This window comes from Nannospalax galili, unplaced genomic scaffold (genome assembly GCF_000622305.1).
Source record: "Nannospalax galili isolate Female #2095 unplaced genomic scaffold, S.galili_v1.0 scaffold613, whole genome shotgun sequence".
Classification (NCBI taxonomy): domain Eukaryota; kingdom Metazoa; phylum Chordata; class Mammalia; order Rodentia; family Spalacidae; genus Nannospalax; species Nannospalax galili.
The window spans coordinates 497,244-509,947 of NW_008332065.1; the positions used below are offsets into that span (position 1 = coordinate 497,244).

General features: G+C 45.1%; 1 protein-coding gene across 1 annotated transcript in view; it reads right to left on the reverse strand.

The window, feature by feature from the left end:
- Sh3bgrl2 (SH3 domain binding glutamate rich protein like 2) overlaps positions 1 to 12,157 on the reverse strand; it is a 62,234-nt gene extending 50,077 nt beyond the window's left edge. Inside the window, exons 1-2 of the mRNA XM_008827172.2 lie at positions 12,108 to 12,157; positions 11,445 to 11,805 (exon numbers count right to left, since the gene is read on the reverse strand). Of these exons, the coding sequence (XP_008825394.1) occupies positions 11,445 to 11,805; positions 12,108 to 12,157 (411 nt within the window). The remainder of the gene's footprint in view (positions 1 to 11,444; positions 11,806 to 12,107) is intronic.
- Positions 12,158 to 12,704: the final 547 nt, after the last annotated feature.

Here is a 12,704-nt window from a genome sequence, read left to right on the forward strand (position 1 = left end):
ACCCTCCCCCTGCTTTCTTCCCTCCTGCCTTCCTGGATGTACTGTATGCATGTTGCCCCTTGCACCAGGAGGCTGTCTACACTCCACCAGGCTTTCTAATCACCAACAACCTGAACTCTGGCCTCCACTTTCTACCTCCCCTCTTGCATTAGACTCTGAAAGACAGAATCCCAAAGCAGTCTAAGAAATGAAAACAAGCACATGGACTCAGCCTGTCCTCGGTCCTCTGATGCTTGGGCAGGTCCTACACATCTACTTCCTGGCTCATCCCAGACAAGGCTGCAAATCAGTTCTCCAGGCAGCCACTGACTCTCTGTCACAGCTGTCATCTGGGATGAAATTTACTGGAAATTCATCTGGGAAACCTTAAACCAAACCAGCACTCTAAAACCAGACACTAAGTGCAGCAAAGGAGAATGACCCCACAGTAGTAGGCGGGCTGCGGGCCGCGACTAGACAGGGTCTGAATGACCCTGCACAAAGTGAAGCTTACCTATCAGTGTGCAAAAATCTCAACACAACACAGTAATTGGTCTGTTTAGGGAACCATGTGTCCAAATCATAATGTTCTTATTCATTTGTTTAAATAGAAAACCCTTTACACGTAATTAAATTTACTAAAATCCTCTCCCTAAAACCATACCAGCAAGCACTATGCACCATACACCATTTGGATGGAGGCTTAGGGATCTCATAGTTTAAGGCCATGATTTTTACTGTGTCCATTACTAGTGCACTGCTTCTGAAGACAATGACAACACAACAGGACTAACATTAGACCAGCACAACGCATCAGCCAGGCCCTCTGCTAACTGCCCCACAGCAGCAACTGCACATCATATGCCACTCTCGGTTCCCATCCCACCTTTACAAGTGAAGGTCTGCAGTGACTCACCTAAGGTCAAGCCTGTCATCGGTGGCACCTTGCATTCTGAGACGCTGCCTTGACGACAGTGTGCACTGCCTGCCAAAGACAGACGTGAGGAGGGGATACAAGTGCTTCGGTGCACCGAACATAAACCCCCTGTAAAATTAAATAAACTGGCACATACTCAACCCAAATGCTTATTCTGGCCAGTAGTTTAGTTATGACAAACAAACAAACAAAAAAAAAAAAACGTAGTGCGGGAGTTAGCTCAGTCAGCAGAGTGCTTACTACACAAACATAGGGGCCTGAGTTTAATTCCCAGAATTCGCCTTCAAAGCCCAACACGCTGCCATATACTTTAATCCCAGCCCTGGAGAGGCAGAAACATACAGATCTCTGGGGCTCGCTGGCCAACCTGCCTAGCCTATTTGGAAACTCCAAGCCAAAGAGACACCCTCTCTCTAAAAGCAAACAATAGAAAATCAAGGTGGACGGTTCTGAGGAGTGACTCCAAAGGCTGATCTCTGACCCCAACTCCCCCATCCCCTGCACACAGACACTAAGGGGAGTATGACTCAAACTCCTGTCAATCGGGTTCCAGGCTGAGGGACTGAGCCGACTCCCATTCAAAGGGGCATAACTATTACAGAAGAGAAAAAGGATGCTGAGCTGCAGCTCACAGGGGAATGCCATGAAGGAGGGCCGCATCCCACCCTGTGCCACTCACAGAACAACCACAAACTCTGGCGAAAGCTATGCTGACTTTGGGTCTTTTTGTTTTCTTTGCTTTGTTTTTCATTTCAGGCTGGAATGCAGCAATAGCTGCTGCCTTCCATGACATTTACCAAAAGCCACTGACCTGGCCTGACCTGCCAAGCAAGTTACCTAACTGGACCTTTGATTCTCAGCCCTTTGCTCCCAACTCATTGGATCCAAGAAGAAAAAAGCCATTCCCAGATTTGGGCCATCACCCAGTGGGAAGTGGGAAACACACTCCAAAGTAAAGCCCTGGCTTCACGTTGCTCTGAAAGCTCAGCGGTGGTGCCGGCCAGGGAACACCGAGGTCCACGACAAAGCAGACACAGCCCAGTGTACACCTCACTCTGAGCCCAGCCCTCAGTGGTCAGTTGCAGGAAACCCTTCCTTGACTTCTGCCAGGCACAGAGCCAATCCCAGTCTGAGTCCCTCAGGAAGGTGTCAGTAGTAACAGAAGAGAGGAAACCAACAAAACTGCCGGTCTCCCAGAGGTGCTGTTGGTAGGCAGCCCACCACTCGGCTTTCTGTTCCACTGTCAAGGGTCATAAGCCCAGAAAGGTCAGATTCAACTGAACGCTTTTCCTAGTTTGATTTCTTTTTTACAGTTTGGGGGAGGGAACACACCAATATACAACAGAGATAACAATATTAACTCACCAAATGACCACAGTCCAGTTCCTCAGTAACTAGCCTGTGCTGTGGATAAGCTCAATAAGCCTATTAAGAGGAGGCAGAAGGGAATCTGCAGGGCTGCTCGTGGCTAGGGAGTTCAGGCTTCCAACATCCACCTCCTCCCTTCCTCTCCAATCACCAGCCATCCTCCAACTTAGGTGACAGTACAGATTGATCACTGTCTAAAAACTGCTAAACACAAAGGCTCAATGACAGACTCTCAAGCTATAACTAGGAAAAAGACCTCCAAAAAAGTAAATGTTCATAATCCGAAGTAGGAACTTTCCCTCAAATGTTTACGTATCATTTTGCGTATGTACTAGTCCTATCCCATTGCTACACAAAGTATCTGGGGCTAGATATATAGAGAGAAATGAATTTATTTAGCTCAGCTGTTTGTAGGCCAAAGTCCAACTCCCCCACAGTTAAGTCTCCAGTAATGAGGCCCCCTTCACTTCCACACATCCTGGTAGAGGCCAGCCATCACATGACAAGACAAGAAGCCAGAGCACATGAACAAACTGGGTTCCCAAAACCTTCATCCCTTTGGAGGACAGCCCTGATCCCCACCCAGACCTAACCCCTTCCCATCACCTCTGCTGGCTTTTAGGAAACAAATAACATGCCAAAACAGAGCAACAGAAGCAGCAATTTCCCTCCAGTTCCAATTTGGAAGGCCAAAGTCCTGTTTTGCATAATAGATAAACAGCGTAAGATTAATCACAGAAAAGTAATGAATATGGAATGTGATTTAAATCAGAACTTAAGTTTCTAACTCCACAGGTACAGTAACAGCCATCAAATCCCTTCCCACTAAAGAACTGCTGGGGGCCCAGGAAGGCCTTCCTATGGAGCTCAGCACTGCAAACTAACTTTTTTTAAGGTATTCTAAAGATCATTTTAGAATTTGGAATTGGAAGGCAGTAAGAAGTAGAATTTTGGTCATGTAATTATGTATCAGAAGGTAGGTAGGAGGATTTTTAGGTAGGCAAATTGATATGAAATTTCAATTTGATTGGAAAGAAAGGCCAAACACATAAAGCAATGTAAAGAGAAATGGTACCACGTATGTATTTCTAGGAGAGTGAGTGAGAGCTGAAACACAGTTCTTACTCTCAAACCTACAGAACTGGGATTGGTCCACAGGGCTCTCCATCTGTATTATGATAAACATTTATTTTTTTACTTTTGGAATCTTTTTCTTAAATTTTTAATTTATTTTTATTTTATGTGCATCAGTTATGCCTGCATATATGTTCATGCACCCGTGTCATGCAGTGCCTGCAGAAACCAGAAAAGGGTGTTGGATCCCCTGGAACTGGAGTTATGGACGGTTATCGGCCCCCATGTGAGTGCTGGGAATCAAGCCCAGCAAGAACAGCCAGTGCTCTTAACCATCTCTCCAGCCCCTTATTTTTAATTTTAAAAAAATATTTTAAATTTATTTTTTGACAATTTTACACATACATATAATAAATTTTGATCATCTACACCCCCTTGACCCTCTCATTCCCTTCCCATTCCTGCTGAACTTCTTCATCCTAACAAGTTCTCCTACTTTTGTGTCTTTGTGTGTGTGAGACCCACTGAGTTTAACTAGGGTGCAGGCATGATTGTAGGTGGGGACTATTTAGTAAAGCATGGGCAAGCAGCCAGCAGCTACACCACTGAAGGAAATGACTGCCTCTCCCCGGCTGCTTGTTGACTTTAAAAACTGACATGTGACAGGTGAATAATTTCTTGATCTCATTTTAAAAATCTGCATTTCAAAATAAAACATGTTGTTTCTATATATATGATGATCAGTAAATCATGCCAATTTTTATTTTAAAAAGTAAAAGCCTCATGATAACTCTAAGACATTCTATTCTGTCACTCCTTTCTAATCCAAGAAAATATAATTCATTTCGAAACTTTTTATAAACTAAATATTAAAAAAACAAAAAACTACGTAAGAAATGTTATTGGGCCGGAGAGAGAAAACAGTGGGTAAAGTGCTTGTTGTACAAGCATGAGGACCTGAGTTTGAATCTCCAACATCCCTGTTAAAAGCCAGGTATTGTGGTTCTCATGCTGGGGATGTGGAGGATCTCTGGGCCTCTCCAGTCAACCTAGCCAGTCAGTGAGTTCCAGGTTCAGAGAGATTCCCCTCTCAAAACCTAACATGGAAGGCTGGATGTGGTGTCCCAGGCCTTTAATACCAGCACTCAACTTGGGAAGCAGAGGCAAGTGGATCTCTGTGAGATGGAGGTCAGCCTGGTCTACATATAGCAAGTTCCAGGTCAGCTGGGCTACATGCATGCTCACACGCACACAGGCACACACACACCTACACACACAGACATCTCATTTAGATAGTAGCGCATACTAATTCCTGCTGAACTTTTAAATCTCTTTCTAATAGTAGTTCCTTTCTGTGTTTTATTTTTTAAAAATTGAAAAACAAAAAAAGAACAAGATTTGTGCAGTCTTATATTCCTACGTGCGCTGTGGAAACCACCCAGGACTTCACATCATAAATACATCTCAAAACTTAGCTTCCCCAAATGGTTTGAAATGCTGATTCAAAGTGTCTGAACAAAAGTAGATAAACAGCCCCAAATCTCGTAAAAGAATCCATGCTCTTGGTTATATTTGTATTCACAAAGTTAAATGTTATAGGAGAATGGGAACAAATGTCAAAATTGGGAAGAATTAAAATATATTAGAAAAACTGAGGTCAGGGGCTAGAAAGATGGCTCAGCAGGGTTGGGTTCCCAGCACCCACATGGTGGCTAACACTCATTCTTAACTCCAGTTCCAGGGGACCCAATGCCCTCTTCTGGCCTCCACAGGCATTGCACACACAGGTACATTTACATAAACATAGGCAAAATACTTCTGCACATAAAATGAAACTAAATAAAATCCTTAGGGGGAAAAAAAAAAAAAAAAAAAAAAAAAAAGAAGCCAGGTGTGGTAGAGCACACCTTTAATCCAAGCACTTGGGAAGCAGAGGGAGGTGGATCTAGCATGGTCCATACAATGAGTTCCAGACCAGCTGTGGCTACAGGGAGACCCTGTCTCAAAAAGCCCCCCCCACCCCCCCAAAAAAGAAAAAAACAAAATCAGGATTTCCCTTGGGATATTAATAAATCTCCCTTCCTACACCAGGAGTGGTGGTGCATGCCTTTAGTCCCAGCCCTCAGGAGGCAGAGGCAGAGGCAGGCAGCTCTCTGTGAGATAGAGTCCAGCCTGGTCTACACAGTGAATTCCAGGCAGGCTGTCAAAAAACAAACAAACAAAAAAAACTAATGTCCCTTCCTAGCAAGAGACCTTACATATAAATTGTAAATTCATATAATTTGATATCTAGCTGCTAACTTTAAGATTTAAGAAATTTGGGGCTAGAGAGATGGCTCAGCAGTTAAGAACACTGACTGTTCCTGCAGAAGACCTGTGTTTGAATCTTAGCACCCATATGGCAGCTAACAACCATCCTTAACTCCAGATTCAGGGGAAGCCCTCTTCTGATCTCCGTAGGCATTGCACGACATGGGTACACTTACATACATGCAGGTAATACACTCATATACATAAAATAATAAAAAATAATAAAATATTTCTTAAAAAATTTGCCCAAAGCCTTTCCTGTTAGAGAGAAAATTCTATTTCCAGTCTTTACAGTGCACCCCCCAGACTGGATGTGATGCTGCTATGGGTTTACGTCCACCTCAAAGACACTGAAGTACTAGACTTCGGCACTTGTGAAGTACTAGCTTTCAGCACCTGTGAAGTGCTAGCTTTTAGCACATGTGAAGTACTAGCCTTCAGTATCTGCAAAGTACGAGCCTTCAGCACCTGTGAAGGTGACCTTATTTGGAAGCAGGATCCCTGCAAATGTTCCTTAAGATGAGGTCAATAGGGTAGGCCCGACTTTGGTATGACTAGCTCATAAAAATGTGCAATGTGAACACCAGCACAGATACAGACATGCACACAGGGAAAATGCCACACAAACAAAAAGGCTGCTGTCACAGTGACACATGTACAAGTCAGGGCATGCCAACGGTTGCCAGCAGATCCCTCAGAAGACCAACACTTGGATCTCTGACCTCCAGATTCAAGAACAGTGAGACTGAATTCTGATATTGATGCTTCCCAGTTTGGGCAACTTTGCTGATGGCAGTCCTAGGAAACAATCACTCCTTGCTGTCTCCCATAACCACATGCTTGCCCTTAAGCCCTCAACTTATCTCTGCCTCTCCTATCACTTCTTGCAGGACCTCATCCTGAAGATCGTTCCACACACCTCTGCCAGTGCCCTGCAGCATTGTCTCTGGCTCAGGAGCCTCTGACCCATGGGGTAGCTTTTTGTGCAGACAAGCCTGCAGACTACAGGATACCAGCATCCTTGACAGATTCACCCCCTAGGGTGGAATATACCTTGGGACAGAATAGCAGGGAAAACTGCTCTAGAAGATTTAGAACCAGCTGTCCGTTAGAGCTCAACTCTAGGTCAGGGTGCCAACTAAACACACTATCAATCAGGTCATTTTTCTTCAGCCTCTTCATCTGGAACATGAGATTACTTTGGACTATGAAGGTCCTAAGAGCCTAAGCATCTGCTCACTAGCTCCTGTGGCAGTCAAGAACTTAGCAAAGAATTTTATCCACTACAAGTGATCACATCCAGACTTTTCCTCTTTTATGAGGTTTACTTACAGTAAAGCTTCACTGAATACTCTACAGGAAAGCAGCAGCTTGACTGGTAATTGTATGCTCAAAATAAGAATGGGACAGGAGTGTTTATCCACCCTCCCCTTTCACATCCATCCTCACCTGAATACAATGTGTGTAGCCAGAGCAAACGCCACATATCCCAGCTTTGCATTTGTCTCTTTTGCTCTCAACATTCAGGGATGTATGCTGCCATCTAGCTCATTTCTCTCTGACTCAAGAACGCATCCCCCAAACCAACATCAGCCCTTCACCCTTCATCCTCCTTGACCAGATAGATGGTTTGCATGCCAAGTCTCTAAGCTTGATGAAGATAGCACTGATTTGTGCCATAAGGTAGCAGCCACATCTACATTCCTGATCATCCTCACACCTAGCACCTAACATCACCTAGCCTGGTACTAGGGCTAGAGAGATGGCTTAGTGGGTAAAAGCACTTGCTGCACAAGCATAAGGACCTGAGTGCAGACCCCAATGCCCACCTAAAAAGTCAGGCATGGCAGTGCATGTACCTGTAACACCAGTGCTGTAGGTTGTATAAGCCAGAAGGATTGCTGGCCAGCCAAAGCTCCAGGTTCACTAATATAACCTGTCTCAAAAAATAAGGTGGAGAGAGGTAGAGCAGATCAGCCAAAGTCCTCCTCTGGCCTCTACATGTCTGCACACACACCTGCACATTTATCACCACCACCCCACCCCAGGCCTGGTACTTAGTTTTCAATTTTAAAATAAACACATGTATCACTCAATGAACACATGTGGAAACTGACTTCCAATTACATCTGCAGTGTACTGACTGCATAAATGCCATTAGGGAAAATCACTACAACTCTATGCTCAAGTTCTCTTTTCTGAAAAACTAGGTAGCTAGATTTCACTAAAAAATACCTTCAGGTTTCCCTACAACTTTCAACTGAGCCCAGGAACTTTAATGAACAGAAAAAGACTAAATTTCATTTTTAATAAATTTGAGTGCAAGCAAGGCTAAGAGGTTGATTCTTCTGAAACCTCACACCAGAAGTCCCTCCTTGCTGGACAGAACCTTATTCCCTGAAGAACAAAAGGCTCCAAGCAGCAGCCAAGCTGCAGATACTGAAACTATCTCCAAGATGCTGAGCACTGTGGAGTTTGCAATCACAGGCTTCCTTAGGAACTGGAAGAGTACACCGTGCTGTCAAAAGAGGTCCACAGGGACTTCTGCTGCCCACAGCTCCTCCACCTGCAGCCTCTCCCAGGCTCCCTCTCCCTGCTGGTTGCCTGAGGCTCCACGTGCATATTTTATGATTTCTAGCATATTCTTTCTTATCTGACATCCTGCAGTGCATCCCTCTGCTGCCTGTAATATTTCGGTGACTGGCAGGAATGTTCGCATAAGAGGCAAGTCCCTGACCTGCAGTTTATCACCATAGGTCTCACCTCACCTATCTTATCCCCTCACCTGGTCCGGAATTCCTTAAGAACAGAGACCACACCCTCTATTCTCTTCCGGTTCCCAACAAAACAAGGATAGAGTGGGCAGGATGCTGGGCGACCTTAGGAAATTCTGTAGAACACATCAATGAAATAACTGCTTCCAATGTTTTAAAATTTAAAAGTCAAATTGCCATATTTCCTGGACAAAGTTACCAAGCCCCCCATCCCTTTTGGTTATACATTCAGAATAAGTTAAAATCTTAAATGACCTTTCTACAACTGTACTATTTTCTTAGAGCTGAGGTAGAATGTCCTTCACTGCAACAGGAGTGAGTGAGAGCAGCAATTCCACGGCACAGTGTGACATCACTTTTATCTCTCAGTAAAAGCAAACTTCACCTGGGGCTGGAGAGGATGAACTGGTACTCAGCCTTCCTGTTGTTAGGTCAACTGCTGAAGCTCCAAGCTCAGGGGAAGACTGGAGGATTTTCTCTAAATAGTTTCCTTAAATGTCCTGCAGATGGAGAAGAGCATCTTTTTGGAAGGCCCTGGGACAGGCTTAGCCAAATCTAATTCTAGCCACACTCCTTCCTCGTGTCTTAATACAGTTTATCTCAAACCGAACTAACTTGGGAATCAAATTGTTTGTTCTCCCATAAAACAGTGCCAATGGTCAGCCAAACACTGCTGGAGGCAAACGGTGGAATACAGCTTCATGTTTTAAATGCCATTAGCCTCCCCCACATCTTTTTCACATCTAAGAATCATTTTTTTTGCAGATGAGCATAAACTTAACATCATCAAAATATCACTATTACCAAAAAATATGCATGATGTAGGAGATAATATTACAAATGGGGGGACTCAGTGAACACCATGTAAGACCTGAAAAAAGACTGGGTCTTCAAACAGCAAACCACTGAAATAGATAATTAGTGCATATATGTGGTAACTGAGTATGCCCTCCAGTTCAAATGAAACCACATCAGACCATGGGGTCCTAAGACACAGAGTAAAACACCCAAATGGGAAAAACTCCACTTTGAGGTTCGTAGGTGCATTGTCCAAGTCAAAGAAGCTGTTAGGAGCATCCACCCACATTTACTCAACTGACAGAATCAAAGCATTTTAAGGGTGCAATACAACTGTAAACTCTTCAACATATTATTCACGTTACAGAAAACTCAAGCACCAACAGGAACTACTAGTGGACTACTAGTGGAGCACCACTAGTCACCAGTCACCACTAGACCACTAGTCACCTCTAGACCACTAGTCACCACTACACCACCAGTCACCACTAGGCTGCCAGTCACCACTACGCCACCAGTCACCATTAGACCACCAGTCACCACTACACCACCAGTCACCATTAGACCACCAGTCACCACTACACCACCAGTCACCATTAGACCACCAGTCACCACTACACAGTCACAATTAGACCACCAGTCACCACTACACCACCAGTCACCATTAGACCACCAGTCACCACTACACCACCAGTCACCATTAGACCACCAATCACCACCAGACCACCAGTCACCACTACACCACCAGTCACCATTAGACCACCAGTCACCACTACACCACCAGTCACCACTACACCACCACTACACCACAAGTCAGTGCGCTAAAATTTAACTTTCTTCATTTTAGTTCCATGCGTAAAACATATAGCATTAAATTTTTAAAAAATTTAAGCTATAAAGTAGGCAAACAATAAATATCTGTTAATGGAATTGATGAAGCACGGAAGCAGGGTTCCAGAACCGTCTTGATATACTACTGTGGACAAAATAACCACGTAATCAACTTGACTCAGATGCTGACTTACACAAGACAACCTCGGGTTAGTACTATAAGGCATCCCATCCACCAGATATAAACTGCTACGAGAACAATTATTGAAGCAGGCAACTTTATGGTAAGATCAAAGCTCTAGAACAAGGAGTATTTTTAAATAAATCTACATAGGAAACAATACAGGTTTCATAAAGTGCAGCTTTCATGGGAAAATCCGTAGAAGGCAAGTATGACTAAGCAATCAAATAATTAGAAACCCCAGAAACTGTGACAAGTTTGAAAACCAGAACACAACTGCACATAAAGATACGCTGGGTGTTCCCTGTGAAAACGGGGGTCTTCGTACCACAGAACTGGGTTATTTTAAAATAAAAAGCTGCAGTGATTTATAGGGATTTTCAAACAATATTTTATTCCATACTCCATCCCACCCACTTAAGAAACAAATTTGGGGACAATCTGTCCACTGGGCAGGCAACACGCTGGACCAAACTTTATAAACCATCACTCTTGCTCTGATATATCGGATTCACAAATCGGACTGTTAGAACTGTAGTTAAAAGTTTTAGCTATGGAAACCAAGACTTAATAATTACGTAAAACACGTTTGCTACATGCCTTATTCTGTGGACTGTTAAGTGTACTTCTTAATTTTTCCTTAAGGTGTGACTATTTGGCTATTTATCTTCTTTAAAAAAAATAATAAAACCTTCCTAAAAGAATTAAACACCCTACCAACAAATACGCCCCCCAAAAAATACCAAAAAAAAAAAACCCCACCCCAATTTATAGATTTCCAAGATGAAATTCACAACACTACGGAGGGGAAAGAAAACACATGGACACACGTTTACACAGAAAGGTAAAAATATTCACCACACCCCAGGCAGAAAGGCGACAGTGAAAACAACCCTGACCCAACAAGACAAATGTGGTTTACGGTCCTGTTAGGTCAGGCGTAAAAGTAAAGAAACGGACTTGGGAAGAGAGTGGCGACCAATCGCTTTAAACTAGTTTCATTGGGAAACTACCACCAAGCCAAAGTAGCCAAAGCTCCCACAGGGAACAGGCGGACTGGGCGTCGGGAACCCCCAAAGCGAGGACGGCCCCGGGGTCGGGCAGCTGCGGCAGGGGGTTGGCTGCGGGCAGCACCGGGAGGACAGGTCTCCACGCCCTCCGCCTCCCAGCCGGGTCCGCGCTTGACGGTCACCTGCCCGCGTTCCAGCCCCGCGCTCACCGCCACGAAACCCGAAGACGAGGCTATGAACACGCGGACCACCATCCTCTCCCTGCACGCCGGGCCAGCGGGAGCGGAGGTTGAGAGCCGCAGAGGCTGCGGCCGCCGTCGGAACACGCTCAGCCGTCGGCGAGGACCGCAGGACGCGTCTCGCTCCCGCCGCTCCGCGGATGAAAGCCCAGCACCCGCGGCCGCCGGCTCAACGGGAGGCGAGGCGGGGCCGGGCCGCGGGGCCTGACGGGAGTTGTAGTTTTCGCGTCTCCCCGAGCGGCCCGGGGGCTGCGCCCCTTCGTGCACGCGGTGGGCCTGGGGAGAATCCAAAGTCGGGGAGAACCTGTGGGCTGGGAAGCCGCCATACAAGGGCAAAAGTAGTCAGAGGGTTCGGTTCAAAGTCCGAGCTTGGGTTTTGTCTGCGGTGGACGGGTAGAGCATCCTCACCCAGAAACGCCTAAACGCTGCCTGGACCCACGGTTTCAGATCGACCCGGCGTAGGCACGCCCCAGAGACCTGCGGCCCCTACGCGGTGGCGGTGGGCAGGCCTTCTGTTTTGCCGGAGCTCTGGAGGCTGTAGAAGGGTGATTTGTATAAAAAAGGGTTGGGGGACAAATGTGTAACCCAGGCTGACCTCGAACTTACCATCCTCCTTCCCCAGCCTCCCCGGTAGCGGGATTGCCGGCCTCCGTCATCACGCTGTTTGAAAGGTGAATCATTTAGGTAAATGAAAGAGAAGCTTTCTCTTTTGTGCAGACACTGAAACTTGGAAACTCAGATTGAACACAACTCATATTTTATTTTTCTTAGCAAAATCGTAATTGTAGTAGAAAAAAGTAAGTACCAAGAGAAATGAAAATTCTTCTGTCAGCATTGGGAATCAGAACACCCACACCACCCCCGACCCTACACAATGGCGTTCCTCTGTGCACCTAATATTTACAGTTGGGCCAAATCTGTGCCTTTTTCAAAACCACTGCACATTCCAGCGCGGTATCCAGGGAGGACACCATTAACTAGAAAGCTTTTATGTAGTGGCTAATAGTTTACGAATAGTTCTTTAGCAAGTTCTGCTTGACAAAAGCTCCAGTCTCTCAGTTCTGTGGAAATGAACCAATTTTCTTAGCAGTACTGTATTTACTTTCTTACTTTCAGCAGGGGAGTTTAGTGGAGTTCTGGGAACAAGGTTAATTAATAGTTCTAGAAAGAAGGAAATTGCATGATGAAATCTCCCACTTTGTC